The 15,295-nt window shown below is 27.3% G+C and overlaps 1 protein-coding gene across 5 annotated transcripts in view; it reads right to left on the reverse strand.

Moving 5' to 3' along the window:
* The window catches only part of LOC107437563 (uncharacterized), a 62,694-nt gene that overhangs the window by 10,733 nt on the left and 36,666 nt on the right, over positions 1 to 15,295 (reverse strand). For 3 of the 5 annotated variants that reach the window (XM_071178654.1, XM_071178651.1, XM_071178652.1), the window contains exon 2: positions 837 to 1,036. In XM_071178654.1, the coding sequence (XP_071034755.1) occupies positions 837 to 1,018 (182 nt within the window). In that variant the 5' untranslated portion in view covers positions 1,019 to 1,036. Of the gene's footprint in view, positions 1 to 836; positions 1,037 to 12,496; positions 12,653 to 14,420; positions 14,803 to 15,295 lie in introns of those variants that run through there. The other 2 variants (XM_016049622.4, XM_071178653.1) reach the window with 2 other exon arrangements.

Raw genomic sequence — 15,295 nt, forward strand, 5'->3', positions numbered from 1 at the left:
CATGCAATTGAGTAAATTCACATGCTGTTTTACTATGTGTTGCTTAGCAAAATGTAAGACTTGCATAACTTAGCAATACTATAAGCAATTTACATTGTTTTCAGATTTATTATCTTTTAACAACACTGGCTGCCACTAATTAGTTTGTTCAAACAATATTAAGTTAAATTTGGGGAGCTAAGTGGTTCAAAATAGTGAGATTTCAGTAATATTGAGTAAACTAGCTTTAAAGTTTTCAAATGAAAATAAAGACTATGGCTTGCTTTATTCCTGATTTAAAAGCTACCAATTAGCAAAATTTATATAGACCTATCTTTTGCTGTTTAAAAGGAAGGCTTTGTAATGTTACTTTGTTAATTGTTCATTAACAAAGTAACATTAAAAATTTATATAGACCTATCATTTGCTGTTCAAAAGGAAGGCTTTGTAATGTTACTTTGTTAATTGTTCATTAACAAATGCATTTGGAAACTTCTTCCACCAACTCTAAAACACTCAAGTAATGTAATTTAGTATCTTTATCAACTAATATTTTAAAAGAGTTGACTGACTAAAATGAATGTTGTAGAGTTGTATAGACTAAAATGAGATCTTTCCCAGACAAAATCTAACTTTGTAGTGTCATTCTTGTTTATAGACTTTATACTGTGATAAAGCATGATAATAACCTTTGTGTTACAGAAATTAAGTACCTTCAAATTCAATATTCTATTTTTAAAATGAGAAAAATATTAATATTTTATTCAATTAATGACAGGTTTTCACATTATAATAAGGTATTTTTAGTTCACCTTCCAGCAAAATTTGTATCTTTAAGAAATATAAATTATATTTACGCCAGTATCAGAGGGTTTGCTAATTCTAACTCAGGATGTCGGCAAGCAAGTTCCATCTCTTCGTCGCTCACAGGAATTTGCTCGTAAGAATGATTCCATATTGATAGCCGCACTTGGAAGATGAGGAAAATCAAAAAGACAATCCCTACTAAAATCCCCAGTCGTAAACGCACGATACGCATGGTGTAGTTTCCGATTACCTGAAAATAATAATTAATTTAGTCATTACAAATTGTTACTACATATATTATGTAACAGTTGATATTTCAAGCTAACTTCAGAAAAATTTATAGATTAATGTTTATAAAAAAAATAATAGAATGATTTTACAGTTAAATAGAATAAATGTTGTATGCTAGAATTATATGGGTATCTAAAGAATAGAATTTATGGGTTTTAGTTATAAAATTGGTCTTTTTAAGAAAAAAATTTTTTATTTATATTACAGCTCGTTTATGGTGACAACTTAGAGAGCGTGACAATTCGATTGTTAAATCGGGATGCTTATTAAACCTTATTAGTCTTAACCGAAATTATCAGAAATAAAAGCTAAAATGTACGAAAAAGAACTAGAAAATGTTTCTAAAATAAAAAAATACTTAGCTTTTTATAATTTTTCATAAACGACGCTGATATAAAAACATTTGTGTTTGTTTAAGATTGAACCTCGACAGTTGTTCGACATTTGTGTTCGCTCTTCTGGATTGGTTGGTTTTGTGCTGTTATTAGTGATGATATATTTCGTACAAAGCTCGTACATTTTAGTTCCATTTGTTATGAGCGCTCTGTAATTTCTCGGTAAACTCTATATCCTGTTGTAGATGACTGTTTTTTAGTTGATTCTTCCCTCTCAGTGTCAAATTCTATGATAACAAGAAAGACAGAATGCATAATTTTCTTTTCAATACAGTATTTTTTCATTTCAATTACTGTAGATTTTTAATTATTTAGTTTTAAGATTAAGGTTTTAAAAGCATAACTATAAACAAAATAAGAAGGTGTGGATTCAAGTAACTTTAGAAATACTAATTTGGTAACGTAATCCGTCAATGCTATTATGTTCATGCTGATAATTGAGCTTATATGGCATTAACGAGTAAAATATAATTAAATATTAAAGAACATTCAAAAATTCTTTTTATTTTAATGAAAGCTATAAGCTAGTAAATATCACTGATGTAATTTTTAAAATATTCAAACGAAAGCAAATCGCTTGTAACAGTCTCATTTTTATCAATGGCGAGTTCTAAGTTTATGAAAAAACTCCCGAACGATGTAACTGAAATTTTTGAACGATTACAGCTGAAATTGCCCCTTTCACCCACTGTCCAAAGCTCAAACGGTTCTGGAGTTCGAGCACACACATAAACTCTTCATTACATTATTATAGATGTTGAATAGAAGATTGATATAGCAGTTTTACTGTTCTTAACCCTTTCAAAACCGTGATCGAAGCGATACGATACTCCTTTCAAGACCCTTTGTATCAACATGATCTCAATACCGTACACTCGTATTAGTACCTATACGTACTTTTTAGTACATATTAATTCGGAGAGTGTGGGCCTAGGGAAGCGCTTCTTTCTATTCAAGCCGGTCCTGCAGGGGGTTAATGTTACAATTTTATCACATAATTTTGAACCCCTCAAAATAGAAACTTACTTTCAGATCAAGCAACAAAAAAGGAGAAAATTTGTTTTCATGACAATCTTTATCTGTGAAACTATTGCATTACACGGATAAAAAACGTCAAAAACCACATATGGTTGGAAACTGAATTTACTGAGTTATATAGAGTAGGAAACGCGCTTTCTAGGTAAAAATTATTTTAAAGTTACCTATGGCCAATTTATATTAGTTAATACATGCTTCTTTTTAATATTAATAGTAAATCAACTTATACTGAAAAATTAATAAAATGTTTACTGATAAGTTTTTTGTTGACTTATGTAAAAATAAAAAAATAAAAATTGTTTCTAAAATAAAAGCAACCTCTAAACATTTATTTATCAAATTTTGTTAAAACAGTTATCTCCGTTTTCATATGTGCTTGTATTTACTAGCAAAATTAATCTTCAATGATGTTTAAACTATAGTAATATCATTCAAATAATGTGTTAATCGTAAGAAAATATTCATATTCTGTTCCCGATTATACTTCTATAAATTTCAAAGCCTTCACACCCAATTGATGAAAATATATTATTTCATAAGCAAACTTAGTATAAGAGTAATGCACTTATATATCACACATTTTTCTACAGTTATATTGGAATTTTATCCATGACTTTAATAGTTTTAAAAATGTCAATAAAAATCCTTTTCTTTTAAATTTTGTATTAATTAAAAATAGTATTTAGCATTTAGATTTTAAATTTTCATGTCTATCCTCTGCAGCAGATACCTTTCTTTAACGAGCATATTTCTCTGTTCCAAAGTTAACCATTAAACCAAGATTTTGCTGAATTAAAAGTTCTGCACAAAAGTAAATTATGTCGTACCTCAACAGTTATTTCAGTTTGATTATTAATACTTGAATTTATACCTGAATTTCCAAAACTTCCAAGTATGAATGATTTAAAAGTTACTATAATTACAAATATCGTCAAACAAAAATGTGTGTTACCCGGCACTGAATACCTGATGAAATTGGCGAATCCGAGTAATTACTATCAGTACATCTCTAATTAAGAGATATTTCAATTTAGCATTCTGATCTTTCGCACACATTTACAAGCTTAATGCAAATCAATTTCAAAACTCGCGATTAAAAAACTTTTAAAATAAATTAAATTTTTTTCTTCAAAATTATAGAAAGTGTAGAAAAAAAATATTTGAACTTGCACTATTTTTAAAACAAATCACAAAAAAATTATGAGATCGCCCAAAAATTTTCTTAAATCATATCAGAAGTATAGAAGTCAAAATTATGAATCGAAAATTTCTTTCGTCGATATAATGTCACGATATAGACATATAAGTTATTGCAATATGCGCAGAAAATAATAAGTTTTGCAATATTCTAAAAGTTATTGCAATATTAGTTTTCCTATGTTTTTAGAAAAATCGGAATTTACGTGAAATTTCTTACATTCGATTGAATATCTTCTATATTAAAACATCTTCAGTTAGAAAGCCGAATACAGAATTCAAAAGTTTTTTTTTATATAAATACATAACTATAACTTAAAATACAGAACTCAAAAGTTATTTTTAAATAAATACATAACAAGCATTGTCTATTGCTGCTTAAAAAATAAACTATATTACAATTGGATTTCAGATACCGTGTGGCGTCATAAAGAAGAAAAATATACACCAAAGCCTTGCATAATTAACCGTCTATCAAACATGGCTGTTATTATCAAGCGAAAACATGCTGAGAAAACCTGTTTTCGACCATATTGATTGTCATTTCTTTTTGAAATCAATAAAAAAAATTTCCAGTTGTTTAATTTTAGTCAGAGGAAAAGTGATATGTTTTGATATCACTATGAAATACTATAAGTTTGAAAATGGTTCTTCTATTTATTGTATTATTGTATCGGTGAAATAATTTGAATTAGGTTTTAAAATTTGGAAGAGGACTTATGTGACACATTTATTCGATAAAAAAAAAAAGCATGAAAAGAATTATTCGCTGAAAACTACTGATAGATAAAAGTTCACAAAATAAAAGTCCATATCATGTTAAATAAAGATTTCTTTTTTCAAATTGTTTTACATTAAATTTTGAATCCAGGAAAATTTTTTTACAAAATCTACTTCTTTGTTTAAACCGATTTAGACTTAATGATTTATTTACAACAATACGATAATTATGCATATATTAGTCGTAGGAAATGAGAATTGTATTTGCTGAAATAATCGCTTCAAGTCTAAAATAAAATGTTTTGATTCTCACCAAACGATACTTAGAATTGAAACAATCTGCAATTTTTATTTATCAAAAAATTATCAATCATAAATATTACAACTCTCATCAAAATCACAGATTTGAAAAATAAAAATATTTCCAAAATAGATTTTCTTTTTCTAAACAAAACAAAACGCCCAAAATTATTTTTGAATAAATGTTAAAGTTGATCTTCTACAATATAAAATTATCTGGAAAGTCGTTTGGTACAATATTTCTGAAAGAATTATTTCTCTTAATAAATGTGGGGGAGAAGGCATCATAAAATAGCTGACTTTTTTTTCCCAATAACATAAAAATCAAACATTAAACTCGGAAACCGAGAATTGCATCAAAGAAAAAAGAGTTTGAAATTTTTTGCAATGATTGAAACAATTCAATTATCATCATTTGCCAAAAGATTTAAGGTTTTAACAAAAGTTCCAAATCGAACATAAGAAGATGCTTATAAGTCACCATTCATAGAATTGTTCAATACGTGAATTTTTTTTTCTTGGGAGAAATATTTTTAATGGGAATAAGGCGGTGTTTTTACATTTGTGTGTTACGAGAAATAGTAAATGTGAAGCTAAGGTTTTTAACAAATAGTTAAAACCGCACAAGTTTCTTTCAGGCGGCTATTACCATAACATTTTACTGATTATCTAGGTAAGCTTGTATGGTTTTTGATTTTTTTTTTAGTTTTTACAAATTATCTTTGTTATAAAATGCCAACTACTTATAATCTTAGTAAAACCGTTTCATTTCAACAGAGAAATATTTTTTTAATCGCTGAATTCAGAGCCAAAAATTTAACTTCAACAATATGGTACTTAGCTTTTTTTTCTTTTATACAAGTACAAGAATTAAGGACGAGGGGGATAAAACTTAATAGAAATTATCACCATCTTTTATGGCATCTCCTTTCTATCGAAAAAGAATGGTATTTTAATGCTAATTTTAATCAGCTCACTAATTAAATATTTTTTTTAATCATGCAATTTTTACAATTCGAGGAGGTCTCAAATTTCTCCAGGTTTTTCCTTTTTTATTATTTAAAAATAGAGAGACAGAAAAACACTGCAAAAGGCATAATAAGATACTCTTTAGTAACTGAATATTCAAAAAAACTAGATACGGAGTTGTGTAAAATTGGAAAACTAAGATCAACAAATTTTGCATACAAAATAAAAATGCAGTGGTTACTCCCTTCCCTCTTTTGATATTAGAATTCAACATCTTCAAGAGAATTTATCGCTAAGTACAACTGAAACATTTACTTTCGTTTTTCAATTGTTTTATAAAATTAAAATTTTTGATCCAAAAGAAAAAAAATTAAAACCATGTTATACCAAAGATTCAAACACCGTATCTGTTTAGCAAGGCAAGAGTTTTTGCATCATCTAGTTTTATAAATGGATAAACTTACTTCTCTCTCAATGATTTTTAAGATAAACAATCCTAACTAACTTTTAATTCAAAAATGTAGTTAAAAATAAAAAATAGGGTATATATTTTTTTTAAAAAAATCAAAATTTTTAAAAAAGTTTAAATTAAAAAAATTATTAAATTTGAAATTTTAAACTTATTCTGAATAATAGAACCAAATTATCGAACTTAGTTGAATCTGCTATTATTGCTGTAGTTCAAGCAGTGCCCAAAATTTAAAAAGCTAAAATTTTAAGCATTCAAAATCATTTTAAGGAATACTATCAATGAAGCATTTAATTTCCTTCATGATGCATACGTGAAATAAATTGAATTTCAAGGAATACTATCAACGAAACATTTAATTTTCCTTATGGCGCATCCATGAACTTTATTGTTTGCCTTCTAGATGACGCCATGTTGAAGGTATCGCGTAGGGGCGAAATTCAATACATAATTAATAAAAAATTCATTATATAATTTTAAAAAAAATTTCAAAAATGACACTTTTACATTAAAACTATTCCTATGGCTCATCATTATATTTACCCAAGCCCTTCAATTATAAACTTCTGGAAAGAAATGACATAGTCCTGTATGTAATTTAACAGAACATTAAAACTTAGCGAAAATTCGCTTAAAAGACCTCTATACTTCTCTGAGTTAATGATCATGCAATATTTTATTTAATTCTAACTGAAAACATTAAGTTATACCAATTAGTATAATGATGTTTTTAATAAAGAACCAACGAATTGTGGGTTTGTTGAAAACAGCTACTGGCTGTCAGTCAAGGTTTCTTTCATTGCAAGATATTTCGTTTTTCTAGGAAATCAAATTAATTTTACCAGTGTACTTTCGGAAAATGGTGGAATGTCATAAAATAATGTAGGTTTTTAATTTATGTTTCTCAAACTTATGACTTTTGTGTACCCTTTCTAAATTTTTCGTAACGCTCTGTACCATTAATAAAAAAAATGAATGTACTATTTTACCATAAAAAATTGCACAAAAGTTAAAAATCACAACTGGCTGTTGACACCACTAATTATTAACTGCAAAAATAGCCAATAGAAAAATACGCAATCGTAAATTTTCATTGCTAGCTTTGTTTTTAAATAAAATTTTTGTTTTTGTTTGTTGCAAGATACTTCGCATAAGAACGCGTACCCCCGCTAAACTGTTCCCGTACCCCTGGGGGTACGTGTACTACACTTTGGGAAACACAGTCCTATTTGATTCTATTCCTGCTCTAAAATCTATTCTTCTTCGAAATTTGTGGTATATCGCTCGTTTAACAGGCTTTATATATAAATTCTTAGCTTTTTTAATTCTTTTTTTTCTCCCAAGCGTTAGTTTTTGTGCACTTTTATTATGAAAAAATTTGAATAAGTTTATTATTTTACTAATTAAACTAATTAGTACTTTTTCCGAATTAAAAATTTTTGTATTTCGTCTCTTGGCACAAGTACCAATTGTAGAATATGTTTAAAAAAAAATTTCGGCTGACATTTTTTTTCTACGATTATTATAATAAACAAGCTCTGAAACAAGGAAAATATTTATAAAGTGCACTGGATTATGAAGGATTGAAAAATATTACTAAGAATAATTAGGCTACTATACTAATAGTATTATCAAACTTGAAATTATATAACAGAAACAGAACACGACTAGGCGTTAGTGTATCATACTTGTTGCAGCTCTATGTTCCAGCTTGAATAATCCAATTTCACTTCAACCCTATTATGTTATTACACTTTTTCAAGTTTACATTTAAATCTAACACAATGAAAAAAAGCATGCAGCAATTGATTCTGAATATAAACCATTCTACATTTGCAGGAATAGATGAGGAAGTTTATTTTATTTCTATCTTCCCTTTTACTCTGTTTCCTTTTTATTTTTGAAAAAAAATTCAAATTTTAAACAAGTTATTTTTTTAAACGATAACTTTTTTTTTTTGGGGGGGGGGGATAGAAAACTTTTTAAATCGAATTTTAAATAACGTTTAACAAATACAGTAATTATAAATGAAGAAAAAAAATAGAGAGAGATTACACGCATTTTGCGTAACAAAATACGAAAATCAAAATATTTTAATGCAATTAATTCACCTGAAGAAAATTAAAAAAAACTTAAAAACAAGATTCTTGATATTTTTTTCCTCACCTTGCGTAAGTGTAAGCTAATTATGCGTTATGCAAGCAAACTTTATTTCCTATTAACGATCGTTAATCATTAATGCGAAACCCAAACGCCTACTTAAAAATAGTTAAGTTTATAACTTTAAAAAAAAACTATAATTAACATTAAACTGTATTTGAAAAAGAACTTACAGTTTTAAATCTAAATACAAATTTAAATAATGTTTATACACATAATATGCTTTGACAATGTTAGATTAAAGTAATTTTAAATACTTCAGTTGCCTTACGAACTCTCTGATTTTAAAAAAAATTTATGTTAAAAAAAATATTTGGTTTTTATACTTTGGTATTACTTTAGCGATTTACAACCTGCAGCTCAGTAAACAAAAGTAGTTTTTGATTAATTTATACGCAATCCTTTGCCTTCTAGCCAAAAAATAAATTGCTTGAAATGCTTTTATACTTTTTTTAAAGTTTTTTAATTAAATTCTGACAAACCATCTAAATTGTACCAAAAAAGTCCTAGTCTTATTAACAAATTTGAATCATTCCAAGAAACTTTTTTCTTACACATGACATTTTTAATTCAAATTTTTCGGGATTTATCTTCAGCACGTAGTCAAAAATATTAAAATTGTTTTCCCACAGAGAAATGAGATTTTGATATGTTTTATAAATTACCGAACAAATTATTAATTTTTTAAATTAAAATATCCCTACACATTTTCGGAAAATAGAACAAGTTCAGTTAGTTTCCATAGTAGCAATTTAATTGCTTTTTTAGGTGACTTAATAATCATTCTTGCATCGTAGAGACTCAATTCATTCGCCCAGTGGTTGGCCCTTTCTCAGAAAAGTTGTACTCCACTGTAATACAATATTACAACTAATCTGTATTTTATTATCTGTCTTCTAAAACATTAATATTAATAGCTCTTTGTGGTTGAGTTTATTTGCAGTCATCAAACATTTTACGACAGACGCAATTTAATTTTAGTGTTATTGGGCATTGAGCAATGATTATTCTGATTGCATCCAAATGTACGAAATAGCCAATGTTATATTTCTATACCTTTCAATTAGCAAACTCTCAATTGAATACTATACTTAGCTAAGTTCATTATTTTCCTTAACTAATGCGCCGTCAAGGTCACGATTTAAATTACATTTATTTGCCTGTCAATCTTATATATCCGGCCAATTTTTGAGTGTTGTGCACTGCGCAGAAAAAGAAGAAGAAAAAACGCACCATCCTGAATAACTTTAGATCTAATAAACGAATCTTCAAGCTCAATGGTTTGAGGGAGTGACTTCAAATTTGCTAATTATTCAGGTCAGACGATATTTTGTTACAAAACCAGACATAAAAACGTACTTTTTCTGTATAAACATACTTTTTTTCCACAGACGGATCCATATTTCTGACCCCCAAAATATAGCCGAAATCTGGGAAATATGGTGCTAATAGTTTGGTCAAGAGAGCGATTCAAAGTTTTCACCAAATAATGTTCATTTTAATTTTTGCATATTTCGCCAGATCTCGAAAACTTTTTACGCGAATTGAAAAAATTTTGCACACATTTATAAAATTCGTTTATCTAAAGATAATTTGATGCAAAAATACATTTTAGTAAATGTTTTGTTATTTTTTATTATGTTATTAAATAATAGTCGAAAAAATTTTGAACTGTAAAGTATAAAAATTGTATACATCATTTTACAGTACTTAATTTAACATGGCAAAATACAAAATTTGAGCGAAATCGGATGAATAGTTCCAGAGAAAAAAAATTTGTGAAAGAGTCGTATATTTAAAATTCGATTTCTCATGAACTATTCATCCGATTTCGCTCAAATTTTGTATTTTGCCATGTGAAATTAAGTACTGTAAAATGATGTAATAAATTGTATACCTTACAATTAAAAAATTGTTTGGGGTACTATTAAATAAATTTTTAAAAAAATATTCACTATGATTTAGTTTTTGCATTGAATTATCTTAAGATAAACGAATTTCATAATTGTGTGCAAATTTTTTTTAATTCGCTAGAAAAGTTCCAAGAGATATAGAAAAATAAGCAAAATTAAGATTAGAGGGCCAAACTTAGGACCGGTCATCTGACCAAACTTTTAGGACCATATTACCCAGATAGCGAAAAAAAAAAACCTATACTTTGGTGGTCAGAAATCCAGATTCGTCGAAAAAAAGGTATGCTTATTGAGAGAAAGGTAACCAAATAAACATACTTTTTAAAAAAAGTATGTTTATTTGGTTATTCAGGGTGGTCTTGGTTGTTTTTTCCCCTGCACTGCACATAGATTTATCAAGATGACGGCATATTTATAGCTTTTTTTTTTCCAGTCCAGCTAATCCGATTTGATTGCATTCATTTTGTATATTCTGGCTTGGTTCTGTTCTGACGCATTATCTATAACTCAGACGTCGGTACTAAAGCCATATTTTTCTAACACTTGACTTTGATTTCAGTTTTTTTACTTGGAAAAATTTTATAGCCTTTGAGTAAAATAATTAACAGTGAAGCAGAATATGGTTTTTCCAGTAATAAAACCAAGTATTATGAAAGAGTTTTAGCATTGTAAATATTCCATTTTTCAAGATTATCTAAAGAAAAAAAAAACTTTCGCTTTAACATCTTCTAAACTTAAATTTTTTGGTTTTAATTCAACTAATTTAGAAACAGCCTGAGAATTTAATAACTTATATTGAAGAAGCGTGGAAAAAATTTTTAACAAGAAAGAAATCTGTTCTACACCAAGAAACGAAAGAATGTGTGCCTGTCTATGAAAATAAATTGCGTCTATGTTCAGATGAAAATTTTAGCTAAAAAATTTAACTTTATTTATTATTAAATTATTATTATTCAAGCGTCGTGAAAATTTTACTAACTACTCAATGGTATAATAAATAAACAATAAAAAAATATCGAATTTCTTTCCGAAAACGGGCTTACATGACAAAAGAGAAAAACTGGAAATTTTGAATATGTTTATTACATTACTTTAAATTTCAACTTAAGATGCAAGCAAATATTTAATATCAAAATTATATAATAGTTATGTATGTAAAAGAATGAGTTTTCCTTTGCCTCTATATTCGAAAATATCATACTTCAGTATTATCTAATGTCATTAATTAGCAGTATTCAATTTACTACATTTGTGACAATTTATTACTAAAAATGATCAAGTCCATTTTTTTCCAATTTAAAAAATACAAATTTTTACTTTCCACTTAAAAAAGAATGGTAAATATATGGTAACATATTTTTACAATTAAATATTTTAAAATAATTGATTAATGAAATATGAATATATACCTATTAAATAGTGAATTAAATATATTTTTTAGTACTAATGATTTAACATTAAATAAAGAATAAACTTCCTGTTTGAAATTTATTTGAGCACAATGAAGCTTCAAGCATAACAATGCAGCATTAAATAAAATAATATGCACTAATTAAATTTCAAATTAATTTTTAATACTGTTCAGTATTTTTTTAATTATGCTCTTTTATCAAAGCATTGTATTTTAAAATTACTAGAATCATTAATAAAAACATACTGCATGCATAGAATAAAAATTTGTTTACACTGATACCAGACAAAAATTTAAAAGATAACTGTCAAAATATAAAATTCAGAAAAGCACCTCGTTTCCATTGATTCTTTTGATTGTACCAAACAAAATATATACTGTTAAAGAAGATTCAAAAAAAAATTTTAATAAAAAGGAGAAATTTTTTATCTTAACTTGTCCTATAATTAAATTTTTTTAAATAATTGCAAAAACTATCAGAACATGGAGTTGATGATCTGTGACATTTTAAGAAATTTCAGGGACATTATAACTTAACTTAAAATTTACTGACATTAATTATTTAAGAAATATATTTTTGCAGAAGAGCAATAAATATATTATACATTTAAAAATTACACATCGTATACACTTCTAAGCAACACAGACTCACATTAGCAGTTAACCTTCTTTACTTTTAATCCGCGAACAAAAATTTTTTTATGTATAATATTCATTGAAATCCGCCTTTGTTTACCAGACTGTTTAATAGCAACAGTTCCCTAACGGTGGTTAAATAAATCGATTTCGAAAGTGTCCGTAGAATATTTTTGAGAAATCTTCTCATTTTGAAATGAATAAAGCTTACCATTATTCTTGCTTCATTTTCCCTTTTATAAAAATAGCTTCAAATTTGGATCGCAGCCACAGTACCCGATCTCCGGAACATCACCCGCCAAACTCTAGAGTGAAGACAAAACTAATACGAACGCCTCTCGAAAATGAAATCAACACAAAATAAGCGGAAAGAGCAAGCGCCGCCATGTGCGAGATTAATGTTACGACATTAATTGTTGTATGAAATAACATACTAATCATTATTTGTTTTCTCCTGACGTAGCTTTTTCTTTTACCGTTATTGTTTTTCAACGTTTTAAGATGTTTTTCATCCAAGCTTATAGGCAAGAAAAGTAAAAATGACCGGAGGTTTAATACAGAAATTAAATTGTTATAGAGCAATATAAGAGCGGATTAAGCTGTATGAAATACAAAGAGGGAAAAACAGAAATATTTTTCGTTATACATATTTTTTATAGGTTAAATTAGCTGTTCCCAATTTTTTTTAGGGTACCGAACCCTAAACAATCAGCCATCTTCTGATGGAACCCCGACTTTAGTTAAAAATAGAGTAAATAAAAACAATTGTATACGCATTAAAACAGTGTTTCCTAAACTTATGACTTTTGTGTACCCTTTCTAAATTTTTCGTAACGCTGTGTACCACTAATAGAAAAATGAATGTATTTTTTATTATAAAAAATTGCACAAAAGTTAAAAATCACAACTGGCTGTTGACACCAAAACTTATTAACTGTTGATTCTGCAAAAAATAGCCAATAGAAAAATACGTAATCGTAAATTTTCATGGTTAGCTTTGTTTTTAAATAAATTTTTTTTGAAATTTTCGTTTGTTGAAAGATATTTCGCATAAGAACGCGTACCCCCTCTAAACTGTTCCCGTACCCCTGGGGGTACGCGTACCACACTTTGGGAAACACTGCATTAAAAGACTATTTTATTTTGATTTCCGACTCTTTTATATTTACTAAGAGGCATTAAATTTTCCAACGCTTTTTCATTCATCGTTATTTTATCTTTTTCATTTTCATTTTATTTTTTTTTATCTTGGAGGTGAATCTAGTTTAACAAAAAATTGGTTTTATTGTTTATTGATATAAAATTAAAAACAAAAAATGGCATAAACGTTGAAAATGATATTTTGAGAAACATATTTCAGTAAAGAATTCAGTTATTTTGATTTGAAAGTCGTAAGGTGAAATATTATTCAAATTTTTTATGAATGCACGTCTTTTTCATAATTGTTGTCATTTGATATTTTTTTTAAATTTAATTTCTCTCTCTCTTGCATTTTACTTTAAATAATTTCATAAAGACAATCGGAATAATTAATAAATATTAGATTATTGATAGTATCAAAATAAAATTACAGTTTTAAAAAATGTTAACGGCTTAAAAAAGGGTCTTAACTCTCGGAACCCCTTTAACTTTTACACGGAACATCATTTGAGAACTGCTGTGTTAATATTATTTAAAATATTGTATTAAAAAAATTAATTAAAAAATAATAATAACATTCCCCTATGAAAGTATTTATATGAAAGTATTCTTATATAAAAGTATGAATATAAGAATTAATTCGCATTTGATACACAGATTTTTTTTAACTCACTCATTAACCCATATAGATTAATCTACAATCTTAATAAACACAAATTAAAAAGATAGTATAGTCTCGTACATAAAAATCTTAGTCAAAGTACTATAAATCATAAATGTATATATTTTTGAGAGTAAGAGCACGTCTATACTAAAAAATAATTTCGTCAAGTTAATTTTTTTTTTTAAATATTTGTTTTACTGCTTTGTAAACAAACATCTCTACATTCTAAAGCTGTTTTTCTCAAAATCAGAAATTTGATATAACATAACCTAACTAAGCTTTTCATATCTATATAAATAAAAACTTAAATAACACATAAGTATTTACATACCATACGAGCTGGAAAGTCGACAATGATATTCCAAGGGTAATTAAAATTTTCACAATATTAACATCCCAAAATGTACGTAATTTAATAAGCCTTTTACCTCTGGTACATAACAAAAATTCAAATATATTGAAGTAAATCAAAAATTCTTCTGTGTACTTAAACAAATAAGAATCATTCTGAACATCAAATTTTAATAGCAAGAATATCAGCTTGAAAATTATTTCATGTCATCAAATAATTTAGTTTTAGAAATAAGCGAATAACAGAACATAAAAAAATTTAAAACTTCCAGGAGGGTTAATTGAAAAAGATTTAACACTTGCACAAAAGCTTCTGTTCCATTTCACGTTTTACAATGCAGTCCTTCGCTATTGCTACATGCATTCTGAATTGCATGTCGCTTAGCTTATCTCCCTCTAGTTTTCACTTTCGTCGAACCAGTTTTTTTTTAAGATCTCATCATTTTTAAGCAAGAGGATTTCTTAGAAATGATCTAAGTCACGTTAATGGCATGGCAAAAGAATTGCAATTCTACAAGGACGTGACGTGAAAGTTTACCAAGAGGACAAAAGTTCGATTTGAAGTTGTTTTTTTTTTCAACGTCTTCGTAATCCAAGTACCTCAAATAATGACAAATTAATGATTTGATGAACACGCCTAATTGATAGGAGGGAGTAAAAAATGATTTTTCGTAAATGAACCTTGAAAAATCTTCTCTTTCATCGGGCTGACGTTAGCAAACCGAACAATAGGAAGTTAAAATTCAATAATTTATTATTCAGAACTTAACATCTTGTCCGCCATTTCGAGAATTATCATGTGCTGTTTCAGGGCCGTATATGAATTTATTACTGGCATAAATTTCCCTCAAATGT

The sequence above is a fragment of the Parasteatoda tepidariorum genome, chromosome 3 (genome assembly GCF_043381705.1).
Source record: "Parasteatoda tepidariorum isolate YZ-2023 chromosome 3, CAS_Ptep_4.0, whole genome shotgun sequence".
NCBI lineage: Eukaryota > Metazoa > Arthropoda > Arachnida > Araneae > Theridiidae > Parasteatoda > Parasteatoda tepidariorum.